The 13,235-nt window shown below is 40.6% G+C and overlaps 3 protein-coding genes and 1 long non-coding RNA gene across 7 annotated transcripts in view; 1 reads left to right on the top strand and 3 right to left on the bottom strand.

The window, feature by feature from the left end:
* The window catches only part of LOC144664006 (uncharacterized), a 358,501-nt gene extending 357,475 nt beyond the window's left edge, over positions 1-1,026 (bottom strand). Inside the window, exons 1-2 of the mRNA XM_078525100.1 lie at positions 959-1,026; positions 65-720 (exon numbers count right to left, since the gene is read on the bottom strand). Of these exons, the coding sequence (XP_078381226.1) occupies positions 65-720; positions 959-981 (679 nt within the window). The 5' untranslated portion in view covers positions 982-1,026. The remainder of the gene's footprint in view (positions 1-64; positions 721-958) is intronic.
* Positions 1-13,235, bottom strand: part of LOC144664011 (uncharacterized) — a 98,588-nt gene that overhangs the window by 39,481 nt on the left and 45,872 nt on the right. The gene's annotated exons all lie outside the window — the stretch shown is intronic.
* Positions 4,670-10,697, top strand: LOC144664020 (uncharacterized). The gene is made up of 5 exons (XM_078525127.1): positions 4,670-4,867; positions 8,119-8,176; positions 8,370-8,679; positions 9,460-9,651; positions 10,297-10,697. The coding sequence occupies exons 1-5, from the start codon at positions 4,681-4,683 to the stop codon at positions 10,390-10,392; spliced, it is 843 nt and encodes a 280-aa protein (XP_078381253.1). The 5' UTR covers positions 4,670-4,680; the 3' UTR covers positions 10,393-10,697.
* Positions 10,843-13,235, bottom strand: part of LOC144664029 (uncharacterized) — a 29,875-nt gene continuing 27,482 nt past the window's right edge. Inside the window, exons 2-3 of one of the 4 annotated variants that reach the window (XR_013572731.1) lie at positions 11,907-12,433; positions 10,843-11,800 (exon numbers count right to left, since the gene is read on the bottom strand). This is a non-coding gene — a long non-coding RNA (uncharacterized LOC144664029). The remainder of the gene's footprint in view (positions 11,801-11,906; positions 12,434-13,235) is intronic. The other 3 variants (XR_013572732.1, XR_013572730.1, XR_013572728.1) reach the window with 3 other exon arrangements.

Genomic DNA, 13,235 nt, shown 5'->3' with positions numbered 1-13,235 from the left:
ATCAAAAGAGATTCACAGGAAGAGTAATTAAAAACAATACCCATCAAGCCAAATTATAACATACCTTCTATCTCATCAAGTTTGTCCTTGATGTTGTCTTCATCTTTCTTCCACTGCTTTAGCAGCTCTCTGTAGTGTTCCTCCATGTCGGGATCCATGCACTCATTCTTTAGCTTATTGATAGCTGCTCCATAACTTGCTCCACTCAGTGCTACCAGCGTGTTACTGATGTCCTGCCAGTAGGTGTTAAACGTTGCATCATCAACAGACGCTTCGCTGGCATGACCGTATACAGTATTACGGTAGTACTTCACCCTGGCTATGTTGGCTTCTTTACCTGTGTCAGCAGGAGGTGGAAGACTGTTCCAGCCAGTGATGGGAGCGTGCAAACCACAGATGTTCCTCAGCATTACACCCAGGAGCGTTATATCAAAGCTCGCTGATGAAACAGTTGAAGGGATAGTGGGGAACAACTTTCCCCATTGGGTAGCATTGAGAATTTTCTTCTTCCTAAGGGTCTGTAGTGTTGTATGTGCTGGATTACGTGCCAAAACAAGATACAGTCCTGCTGGAGGGTGTATACCATCAAAGGTGTCCCTCAAGGCCTGGGATCCCACATCCACCAGAAGACGGCACAACCGAGCGTAGTTGGTCGTCTCCTTGGTGGATGCAACTGGTGGTGGAACAGCTGAAGCCATGGACTGACGACCAAATAAATTCCTACAAACCGTTTTTTAATGTCAGTACACTAATTGTATATATTAGTTACATTTTGGCCTAATCATGGTGTAACAAGTTTAGCGACATTTTCTTTGCTTTTGATGTTGCAGTTTTCATCACCAAAGCAATCTGGGATTACTAAAAAGGGAGCTGACCGATCAAAACTGAAGAAGATGTAACTTATAAATTAAACAGTCACCAATTTTGTAAATACATATGACAACAGAATGCTGTTTACCTTAACTCAAAAAGACAGTACATGTTCTTTAACAATTTATTTCTCAGTTCCTTACCTGAGAGATGCTGGCAATCTCTATAGCGAAAATGGACCATTATTTTTAGGTTTCTTACGACACACATACATTTTGGCTGTTCAGATATTTTTAAAATTCGTGACGAAGCCCCCCTTTCATCTCTCTAATAATGTAGAAAGACCTGCAGATGAAGCCACTCAGTAATGCAATTATAAACACATGTATGTGTTTTAAACACATGTATAATATGTGCAATTATAAACACATGTATAAGAACTGAAATGAAATCGATCATTTATTAGAACTTACATCATCATCATCATCATCATCATCATCAGGAATTTGGTGCAATACCATTATGAATTATCTAATTAAAACAGTCAAGTCACAACAGCGAATACAAATTACACACTTAAATTGAGCTGGTTTCCATTAAGACATTTAACATTTAACAATTAGATGATATACAACTGCTATTCGCCAGTAAATTAAGGATGTTTGAAGATGGTTTGAGATGAACTAACCCATTACCAGTTGCAAGGCAATTAAGATCAGGATGTTATACACCAGTGAATACGGAATGCAAAAGCCTGACCATGCATTGGTAATAGCTCATAGAAATATAATTCGCGTATTTTTTCTCTCTCTTTTCAGACTCATCTGCTGTGCAACTCAAGCCTCCACTGGCTCTAACGGGCTGCACTCTCTTTCTCTCGCATTTTGCAAGTAAGAAGTTTTCTATTTCGAACTCTCTCGCATGTTAAACTGCCTGTGTCTAACTTGTTTACTCTTTCACTACAGTGAAGCTGTTCTTATTGCTTATTCTTGCATGGCTGTCTGAGCCCGTTTTGAATAAATTTAGAATTGAACGGTGAAGGCAAACCGTGATAAAAAACAGAATTATTCATTTTGACTCGGCAATGGAAAAGGAGCGTAAATAACGTGTTTGACAGATCAGTACTTGCGAAAAATTCACAAAAAACGGCAAGCAAACGTTTTACACCTCTGTCGTTTAAAGCTTTTCTCCATCGTGCTAAACTAATTATAACCTATTCAAAATAAGACTACAACGCAAATTCCAGACACTAAAATGCCTAAACCGATCAAATTTAATATAAAATTCTCTTTCCTTGCGGAATGAAACGTGTCTTCATTCAGTTGTTTCGATTCAGTCTCGCGTAAATAAATTAGTAGCAGTCAGTCAGCAAGGAGTTACAACTGTAGAAATGAAAGGTTGGGTCTTACCTGATTATCATGTTAATTTTTATCATCTTCAAAATTACAAATATTGATCAAAACAAACAATAAATTAAAATCTTTATCGCCCTTTCGTCACGAGAAACCTATGTTACATGTAATAAAAACGCCACGCAAAGAAGTGATCATGAATACTAATTTCTCATAATGTTCTCTGCTGTTTCTACACCCACAGCGCCTCGTACGTTGTATAATGTATTATTGGAATAAAAAAACTTTAAACGGTATATTATTTAACTTGGTAACTGAGGACACGAATAGGGAACTGACAGTAAATAAGGCTTTTAAGCCTTATTTAAAATGCACATCATCAAGGCTGATGACATTCGCAAGCAAGTGGTGACATTCTATTTGTAGTGTTGATCCTAATGTTCAAATTTTTCCTGACGATAGACGATCGCTGGTGTGCTTGTTTCGATATGCTTATTTCGAAAAGAACTCCTGGCAAGTTTTCTTCAGCGATTGTCTAATGTTTTACCGACATGAACATCACATTTCACTTTCGCTTTCGTAAGATATTCTCGATCGCATGATATGGCGGCTCTTTTTTTCATCTTGATGACGGTATACTCAGGACATAACTGCTCATATTGAATGACTGTTATACATCTACATTGAAGTAAAGTCTATTGACAATAAAACAATTTAGGAAATAAGTCCGCTTTGTCTGCTTCCTGTGCTTAGCGCTGCCAATCAAAGTCTATTCGTCCCACACAAATGTGCTTTAATTTACATCACGATTTCAATTAACACATCCTGCTTACCTTAAACGTAAAGATTTCCTTCAGAACTACAGTTACAGTCACTTTGACGTAGGCAATCGATTCGCAGACATCAACGACGCTCAAATCCCGAGACAAATGTGAAACGAACATCTATGATTAATAACTAAAGCTATAAAGTACCTGCCTCGTCCCCAGGCGTCCTCGTCCTTGGTCGTGCACGGTTCGCTTGGTGTTGTGGGACTGACGTGCACGGTTCGCTTGGCGTTCCCCGCGCTCCCTGTTTTCCCGCCTTACCGCCTCAACGTCCGGCCAATCGGCGCCTGGGGACGAGGCAGATAAAGTACCGACTCCTCCGCAGAGTCTCCTCAGAGAGGTTTTCGGTCAACCTTGTCCCCAGGACTGTTTGTGTAGGTGGGGAGAGTCCGCTGTACGAAGTGAGTGCAGGCGCAATAAAACGGCGGGAGCGGCCGCAATCTCGAGCCCAGAGTCCGTCTATGTCGGTCAGCGGTACGGGACGGACTCTGAGGTCGATTTCAGGTAGAACTTTTGTCTTCCGGTTTTTATTGCGCATGCTTTTAGGTCTAAGCGGAAGTAAATTTCCCAGAACGGAAGTAAATCGAGAAAGATGAGCTATTCCTAACACAGTATCGACAGAAGTGTTTATCGAAGCAACAAAAGTAACAACAACGTTCTGCAGTTAACAAAAGAGAGAGTTTAAATAAAAAGAGCGTCTGGTGTTTTGATTGCCTTTAGTCTCTTTCTTGAGCATACTGCTATACTTGTGACAATATTGTTATTGCGTGACACTGTCACAGCCTCGTGGCGTGCCTACGTCAGAGCTTCGTTCGTAAATTAAGGAAGGCCCTGACCCAGATGCAGCCCACCCACCCACCCCAGAAAAAAATTGAGCCTGCATATTAAGCAAACAAAACTAGTCACTATAAAACTATATTAATCTCTAAGTTATCATGTCTAAGTCATCAGTGATTCCAGGACTTAATAATATCTGTTGTTCAAACATGCTTAAACCAGGAGGGGATATAATAGGAGGTCTCTGACAGACATGCAGCCCTCCTTTCTCCCTCAAAACCCCCCAAGCCTGAACAGAAAATTCAGTTTTAAGAAACCTTTTTTTTTCGTTTAGCTGGGCGTTTATTTTAGCTAATAGAATTTAGGTACCCTATCTAAGGATCACACCGGGAACACATTGTCAAAAGGAGCAAAAATGATACCCTATTTAAGGACCGAGAACTTCAAAAACCATACCCTATCGGGCGGCACATACCTATATAGGCCACATAAGACGTTTATAATAGGAGGGTTCTGACCAATATGTAGCCCCTCCCCTAAAACAGTAGTAATTTGTAAGTCATCACTAGAGCGGTTTTCACTTGAGTGTTGAAAGTAAATTGTGTGTGCTTTGGTTTTGAATTACTACCCTCCGTGATTGGCTTAAAAATTTCGCGCCACTATCTCAGCCAATCAGAACTAAAACCAAAACCAATTGTGACTTGCTCGCGCACGTTTTCCCGCGCTTCGTGCCAGTTACATGTATTTGCTTCGAGTTTTGATTGGTTCACTGGATTGTCTGTGGCCTTTATGATTGGCCGAAGTAATTACATTGGTTTTGGTTTTACAATACTTAATTGAAAACTGCTCTATCAGTGGCCTCCATTACTTAATAATATTTGTTGTTCATACAGGCTCGCACCAGGACACTTATAATGGGAAGCCTTCTCAAGTCTGCTGCAAAAAATTCACATCCTACTGAGGACAGAAAAATTTCTCCAAGTTCAGCTTTTCCGGGTGCATTTCATGAGCATCATGTAACAGTTACCCAAGTGTCCAGGGATTTTAGCTCTGTCGGCCATGCAGAGCTCGATAGAGAAGACCTGGTAGCGTTCCTAGTTGGTAAGACATAATATTGCGGTGTTGATTGATCTCACCATGTGAAACAATATTTTTCAGATTTTTGTTATTTACACAGGGCTGCCAGTCATTCAGTTTTGTCATAGTTGATGGTTCAATACCTCCCAGCATTTGTAAGCCTGTAGAACAGGTTCTTTTTGGTCTTTCACGATTTTCACTTTCAGGATTTCTCTTCATTTATATACTCACTGTTTAATAGGCCATGCATCTACTCAACATTTGGAGCGTTGGAAAAGGGGTTTATGTAATAAATAATTTCTACTTCCTTAGTTTATAATTATGGGAGACAATATATATGGCTGCAAACAAAAGTTCTGATTTTATCTTTTTAAGACTTAAAGACTTTAGTTAAACATTTTGATGAGTCTATGGAAATTTTTCTTACCGGTAATTTTTATATATAAATAAATAATAAAAATAAGAACTTTATTTAAGTGTCTAGTCTTCTAGCTAGCCTTAAGCTTACTAATCGGGGACACTGTTTAAACTAAAATATAATATAAGTACAAAAACGATTCTGGTCTATTTACATTAAATTATGCTACATTTTCCAACACTCTTTGTATTTACATCTAATTCCTACAATTAAGATACTACTTTAAAATACGGAATATCGAACCTATATTTAATACTTATAGGGTGGTTTCGGCTCAAGAGTTGCAAAGGTGACACCCTTTGCATGTGTCTCCTCCGACAAGTCCACTGAGTTCCCTTCCCCTGATGTTCGCCTTGAATCGCTGCAAGGACGTTTCGTTTTTGTCCCTATTGTCTAATTTCGACCACATCAATGGCCCAAGGAAACGAAGGGAATGTTTCCCGTACTTGACAGTTCTTACTCTTGGTACGTAAAAATCTGAGTTCCTTAAGCTATAGCTCGAGGGTGATCTAGGAAAAAGCTCTACTACGTTGCTAGGCAGTAATCTATGTTTCACTTTAAACATGAAAATTGCGATCTCTTGCAATCGTTTGTTATACAAGCTGGTCATCCCCGCGCGTTTTAGGAGGTCACTATAGGAGGAGACCCGATCGCAGAATACTGTACGGAGTCCTCTCTCATTGATCCTCTCCAGTTTCCTTGTGTCGCTTGCTCGGCAGAAATGCCACACCAAGCTACAGTATGTTAGATGGGGTACTAATGCTGTCTTATAGATCTTCAATTTTGCATGTATGGGGATGAGGTTTTTCAGCCTTCGTAGGACGCCAATCATTTTGCTAGTCTTCAAGCAAACCTGCGATATATGTTCCGTAAAGTTAAGGTCTTTGTCAATGATCACGCCAAACAGCTTAAATGCATCGGTGATATCAATTTTACTGTTGTTAATTACTAACTCCGTCTGTTGTGTATCTCTCGCTATTATCATCGCTTGGTATTTGCTGTAATTGCCCTCCAGGAAGTTTGACTTGTACCAGCTAGATGTCTTTGCCCCATCTTTCTCAACTTCATCCATGGCTGTTCTTAATTCCTTGTTGGAGGAATATAGCTGGTGGTCATCAGCATAAGCAGACAGTTGAGATTTTACGCCAGCGTAGAACAAATCATTTTGGTATATGTTCCACAGCAGTGGTCCCAGAGATGATCCCTGTGGGCAGCCCCGTTTAAGCGCCCCCCAAGCACTAGTAGAGTTACCTACTCTTGTTCTATTTTCTCGATTACTGAAGTACGATTGCATCAGTTTCAGTGCAGGATCTGATAGCCCGTACGCTTTCATCTTAGCAAGTAATAATTTAGGATGTAATGAGTCAAATGCTTTACTCATGTCCGTTGATAACATGACGACTGCGTGACCTTTGTCTGCCTCATGTTTACAATCTTCAGTGAGGCGTATCAGAGTCGTCTCGCAGCTAAAGTGTTTGCGATATGCTGATAGGAAAGGATTGAAGATAGGTTCAAACATCTCGCTGAGTTGTTTGCATATTAGTTGTTCGAAAATTTTGTCGACCGCGGTTAGGACCGTTACTGGTCTATAGTTGACTTTGTCCAGACGATCCTCTTTCTTGTAGACCGGGATCCACTCTCCCTTTTTCCAAGCGTTTGGCCAATGGTTATCCTCTATTGCCTGATTGAAAATGGTGGTCAGAGGTGTTGCCAGTTGTTCAGCTGCTATTTTCAGTACTCTTGGTGGTAACATATCGTACCCTGCTGCTTTATTAGGATTAATTCTTTTAAGTGCTACGAGGACTTCTTGTCGTGTTAATTTTCTGAGCTTGAATGTGTTGGGGGTGTGCTTTGCGTTAATGGCTAGTACGCTTCGGTGAAGTTCACACTCGTTCTCAGTTATGTTACACGCATATGGTCCTCCAATGTGATCAGCTATAGAACAAAAGTAGTTTGTGAATTCTTGTGCTACAAGACCCTGATCTTGCTGTATCACTCCTCGGATATTAAGGGAAATTGCACTGTTATCCTTTGTCTTTGTATTCAGAAATGGGGTAAAGGTGTTGTAGAACTTCCTGGGATTGTTGTTCATATCTGTGGAAATTGCGTTCCAATATTCCTTTATCGCCCTCCTTCTTAGTCGTGTCGCTCTATTACGCCATGTTTTCATCAGCTCTAGGTTTTCTTTGGTTTTGTTTTTGCTGAATTTCTTTGCGTACATCCTCTTTTTCCGTATTGCTTTTTTCCATTCACTTGTCATGTAGGGGACATCTCTTTTTCGGACTTTTATTCTCTTCAGAGGTAGATGTTTATCGACGATTCTCATCAATTCAGTGTACCAGTTATCATACTGCTCATCAACACTAGTTGAGTGTTGTTTAATCCATACTGCATCTGTTAAATCCCTTGTGAATTCATTTATGTCTAGATTCTTAATACTTCTGCAATTTATGATGGCAGCTGGATGTTGTTTAACAGCTTCCTTTAGGAAGCCATATACCATGCAGTGATCGCTCAAGCCGATGTTAATGACTCCAGTAGTTTTGAAGAGATCTGGTTGGTTTGTTAAAATGACGTCTAAAAGAGTCTGCGAAGAGGCTGTAATCCGTGTTGGCTCTGTGATTTAGCATGTTAACTCAAAAATTTCCTCTAGGTCTTTTAACAGCTTTGCGTCTCTTTCGTTTACTTTTAGCTTGTCTAGATTTAGATCACCCATGATGATGACTGTGGAGCATTGCATTGTGGCCCAGGAGAGACAATCGTTCAGCTCTTCTTCCAATACTGAATAGTAGTTGGCACCTCTGCAATGTGGTAGGTTAAACAATATTTTTTAGTAATGAGCTTCATTTTCTCTTAGGAGATGCAGTCAAGAAGATTTTCATCGGAGTGAAGTCAGTCATTTCAGCTAAGAGCAAGTAAACAGAACTGAGTTTATTTTTAATTATAAGTCTTGTTAGCTACATTAACAAGGATACATCAGAATTTGTCCTGGGTATGAGCACTGCACTAGGGCTGTTATTGAAAATATTGGCCCAGTGACCAATATTCTTGAGCAGTAGATGTAATATGAAGATACATGTGTACCAAAATGTTTTTCCATTGTCACAGAGTATTTCACAAGATGTTTTCACAAGATCTCGATCATGGTTACGCCCATTTACCAGTAAGCAAGAACAGCTCATCACCAACAACCGCAGCACCACCAACGTTACAACGAAGAATCTCATGGAATCGCCCCAGTCCCGTGATGCACACGGGGTTGCGCAGCGGCAAGGTGAACCTGGAGAAGTTGCGGCGTAGTAGAAGCGAGAGTGACAGTACTTATGACAAAAGCGTGACATTAGAATCAATCACAGATCTTGAACACAAGAAAGAGTTTGACAGTTCAGTGGGTTTGTCACAGTTACAGTGTCAAGAGGTACAGTAAGACTTTCTTGTTTATGAAGTATTGTGAAAACTCTTAGAAAGAGAAAACATTTTGGAGCCTGGTAGCTCAACTTTTGGCTTAACTCTGGTTTTGTTAGCATGAACCACCTTAGAGTATAGCTTTTCTCCCTGGATGGGATATTAGTTCATCTCTGGGGTGGGGGGAGGGAACGAAATATCTACAGGAGGCGGGAGAAGCGACCATGTGGAGCTCAGGATTCCCAAGGTGGCCAAAATTGGGGAAAAATTATTCAAAATAACATTTTATTGCATAATATTTTGCAATACAAATAAGCATAAAGAGTTGGGACCACTAAGGGAGGGGTGGGGACGAGGAGTAAAAGGTACGGGAAGTGGCATGTCCAGATCCCCTTCCCCCCCCCCCCCCCCCCCCCCATAAACCTTCCTTGCTTATCATGAACTTTTGGAGGGGAGGTTGTTGATTGCTGCTGGATTTATTAGGCGAGGCAGCATGTGGCTCTTCTTCACATGATGCATGTATCAAATGAGCTATGACAAACCTTTGTCTGTCAGTCAGTTGGCCCTTCTCCAGTTTTGCCTGTCTGTCTGTCTGTCTGTCTGTCAGTCTGCCAGTTTGTAAGTCGTTTAGTGGTGGGTCGCTCTGTCTTGCATACAAAGAATAAAAAAAAAAAAAAAAAAAAAAAAAAAAAAAAATTTTTTGGAAGAAAAAGATATAAGATTGAACAACCACAAAAAACTGCCCATCCAAAATCATAGGAACAAAAAAAAATTTAATTTTTCTTCCTTTCAGATTATTATCGTTAAAAAAATTGATAGAGATATGTTTGAAGCGCTGCTGGAGTTTCTCCATGTTGGATCATGTGACTTAAGCTCCAGTCTCCTGCCGGGATTGCATTCTGCAGCACAGTATTATCAAGTGGAGGCATTACATGAAGTGTGCGTCGAGAGCTTGAAACAAAGAAGTGTGCTCCAAAGTAGCAATGTGAGTTTCTTGATTAATTGCCTGATTGACTGACTAACTCACTGACGCACTGACTGACTGACTGACTGGCTGGCTGGTTGGCTGGCTGGCTGGCTGGTTGGCTAACTGGCTGACTGGGCGGCTAACTTGCTGACTGACTGACTGACTGACTGCCAGATGGAAGGACGGACAGACAGACGAATGGGCTGGCTGGCTGATTGACTGACTTACTGACAGACAGACAGTCTTACTGACTGACTGACAGTCTGACTGACTGACAGACTGATTGACTGAATGACTGACGGACAGTCTGCCTGACTGACTGATCGGTTGGTTGATTGATTACACTGTGGAATTTAGTGTCTTTCTGAGCTCGAACCTCTAATGGAGACAGCTGAAACATGTGCCCTGTATCTGAGTGGCTATAGCATCCGATCGGTGTGAGATCGCTGGCTCGGAGCTGGGGATGCGGTGAGATCATTGGGTCGAATTTTTTCTTTCTACCATGCACGTGGCAGACTGAATACAAGTGACTACAGCAGTAAAATAGTCAGTGATACTGAGAAAACGACAGCCAAAAGATAGACAATAAAAATGTTTGAATGCTGCTATCTGATTGAAAGCTATCTACAATGTCATTGACTTATTTTACTTTATTATTTATAGGACAAAGCACCAGGGGATGTGGTATCAAGCAATCTTGTAAGTCCTCCATTGAGAACAAGCTTGCAGCCAGACTGCGTCACAGACACGAAGTGCTAGATGTGAAGTGTATAGGAGTGCAATGGAGAACCGATGAATTAGAGTTGGCAGATTCAAGCCAATGTACATAATCCAGCCTGTCCTCGCGTACAAGCTGTGTTTCTCTGTAAATTACAGAAGTGTTGTAAATTTTAAGATATTGTAAATGACTTCAGTGTGATGGAGACATGACCTGCTTCCCGTCAGTGGTCCATGGACAAAAGTTGTTTGTTGGTGGAATCTGTAATGTTACGTCAAGTAATTACAAATTATTTGCGATAGTATAGTACAAGCATGACACATGCGATCAGTAAGAATTATCTCAAGTAACATCGATTTTAATTTATCAATTTATCAATAATACTATGAAAACGGAATTTTATTATTTATAGAATGTATTTCAATAAACAAGCATCTACAGTCTTTTTAAAATTGTTTTTCTTGTAAGGTTTTCTCTCGATTTTTATTAAAATTGACAGTTGCTTTTGAAAGGGAAGACACACTTGAAAGACGTGCTGACTGAATGACCTAACCCTAGCGTGCTAGTGTTGTCCTTTTCGGTAATACAACCATTTTCTTTTACTGAATTTTCCATGACAGTGGGTTGGATAATTATAAGGTAATAAATAACCAAAACGGAAGTGTTGCCAGGTCATGGTATGCATGAAACTTTTAATGTGAAAACCGCCATTTTGTGTGGTGTATTATGTTCACCAAAAAAAATATCAACCAAGGCACTGATCTCACACTAAAAACGTAATTTAATGTCACACTAGTTTGATAGCTTCAGAAACATGAATTGTACCACGCAATCGCTATTTTCAGTTTTTATGATAATATCTTCTGTCTCATCCATAGTCCTTCCACACGAGCCAAGAAGCATTCAAGTAAGCGATTGCAAGAAATCGAACTTAGATAAAAATTACAATATACAACTACAGAGCAAGCTAATCACTCACTTTAAATCACATAATTGTAACACGATTCCTTTAAAAAAAATAATTCGTAACGTAAACGATTTTTGGCAAGCAAACCGGAAACAATCTAAAACGCTGATAAAGTAAACGTCTTTAAGCTCATGCGGCTATTTTGCAAGATTTCATTAAAAAGTTCTTTCAAGATCAGTTCTTGGGAAGGCCTTTCTGAAACACCTTCCCGGAAGGGATTCATCAGTAACAGAACACCGCAGCTCTTGTCGACGTATCGATTTTCTTTAATCCCAATTTAATCCCATCTTTTTTTTTTAACCACCCCAAGTCCATCCGCTTGTAACTTTTTCATTATTTCTGCAACAACAGGAGCAGTTTAATAGTACTTCGTCTGCACAAGTATGACGATGGCGAATGGTCTTGTGCGATGGAGAACTGCTTGAGCTATGGTTGTCATTTGCCTGTTTCTCCACATTTGTTTGATTACTGGCAGGTACAAGCTATAAGGAATTAAAAAGAAATCAGCTAAGAGTTGAAGTTGATAATAAGCTACTACAAAAATGTTGTTTTAAAGCTTTGTCTCTACTAAAACCAAGAACTGACTACCTACAGTGGTGCTCTCTTGTCGAACAGTCTTCCTGAGGAACAACACACTGCAAAATCCTTGGGCCTGCTCAAGAAAAGCATTAATAAATGGTTCTCTCTATCGGAGTACCACACGGTAAATATGAAAAACATTCAATAGAGAACTATGACTTTTAACTATAGATTACCTCTATATTTTAATGGTTTATAAAGTTCATTTTTTGCATTCATTCATTTTCGTTCATTGAATGCACAGTTGTCCAGATAAAGTGAAATAAAATGTTTTCGCCTAAATTCAGTTATATCGTGGGAGCTATATATATCTCAGAAAATGTCTGTATATCCTGGGTGCAGTTTAAAGTCTATTAAACCAAGTACAGACGTTTGTGATTCACATAATATACTTTTTCCTTCTTCGGTTGCTTACAGCCATCAGCTATTCCACGAACTGAACGCGCGCTGTGATTACCTCTTAGTCAAGGTCGGACCATTAATGTCTGCTCGATCTGCAAACTGGAAATCCCCGTACGGTCCTCGTCCTCGGTTAACTAAGAAGAAAGTAAATGGAGTTCAAAATCAGTAAAAGCTTATTATGCAAAAAAATGTGGAGGTGGAAGATCACTCACTTATCATAAAAGCAAACTTAGAACGTCAAAGTGACATCCTAGCTAACCTATTCTTCTGCAGAGGTGTTACCTTAACTATTGTGGTCAATTCTCTTTTTTCGTTTGCCTTCTGCTCCACTGTTCCACTGTACCTCTGTTTACTGTGCCTCTTTTCCCCTTTTGCCACTGTTCCACTGTGCCATCGTTTCTCTGTGCCACTGATTCACTCTGCCCCAGTTCCACTGTGCCTCAGTTCTATTGTTCTTCAGTTCCACTGTACCACTATTCCACCATTTCACTCTGCCCCAGTTCCATTGTGCCACTGTTCCACTGAGCAACTGTTCCACTGTGCCACCGTTCCAATGTCCACTGTGCCACCGTTTCACTGTGCCTGGGTTCCAGTGTGCCACCGTTTCACTGTGCCACCCCCTGTGCCACTGTTCCACTGTGCCTGGGTTCCAGTGTGCCACCGTTTCACTGTGCCACCGTTTCACTGTGCCACTGTCTTCCCCCCCTTTCACTGTACCACTGTTCCACTGTGCCACTGTTCCACTGTGCCACCGTTTCACTGTACCACTGTGCCACTGTTCCACTGTACGATTGTTCCTCTGTGCCACTGTCCCACTGTGCCACCGTTTCACTGTGCAACTGTGCCATTGTTCCACTGTACGATTGTTCCTCTGTGCCACTGTTCCACTGTGCCACCGTTTCACTGTGCCACTGTTCCCCCATGCCTATGTGCCAC

This window comes from Oculina patagonica, chromosome 8 (genome assembly GCF_052425735.1).
Source record: "Oculina patagonica isolate OP01 chromosome 8, crgOcupat, whole genome shotgun sequence".
In the NCBI taxonomy this organism is placed as follows: domain Eukaryota; kingdom Metazoa; phylum Cnidaria; class Anthozoa; order Scleractinia; family Oculinidae; genus Oculina; species Oculina patagonica.
The sequence above is the reverse complement of the archived record's forward strand: the minus strand, read 5'-3'. Positions and strand labels throughout refer to the sequence as shown.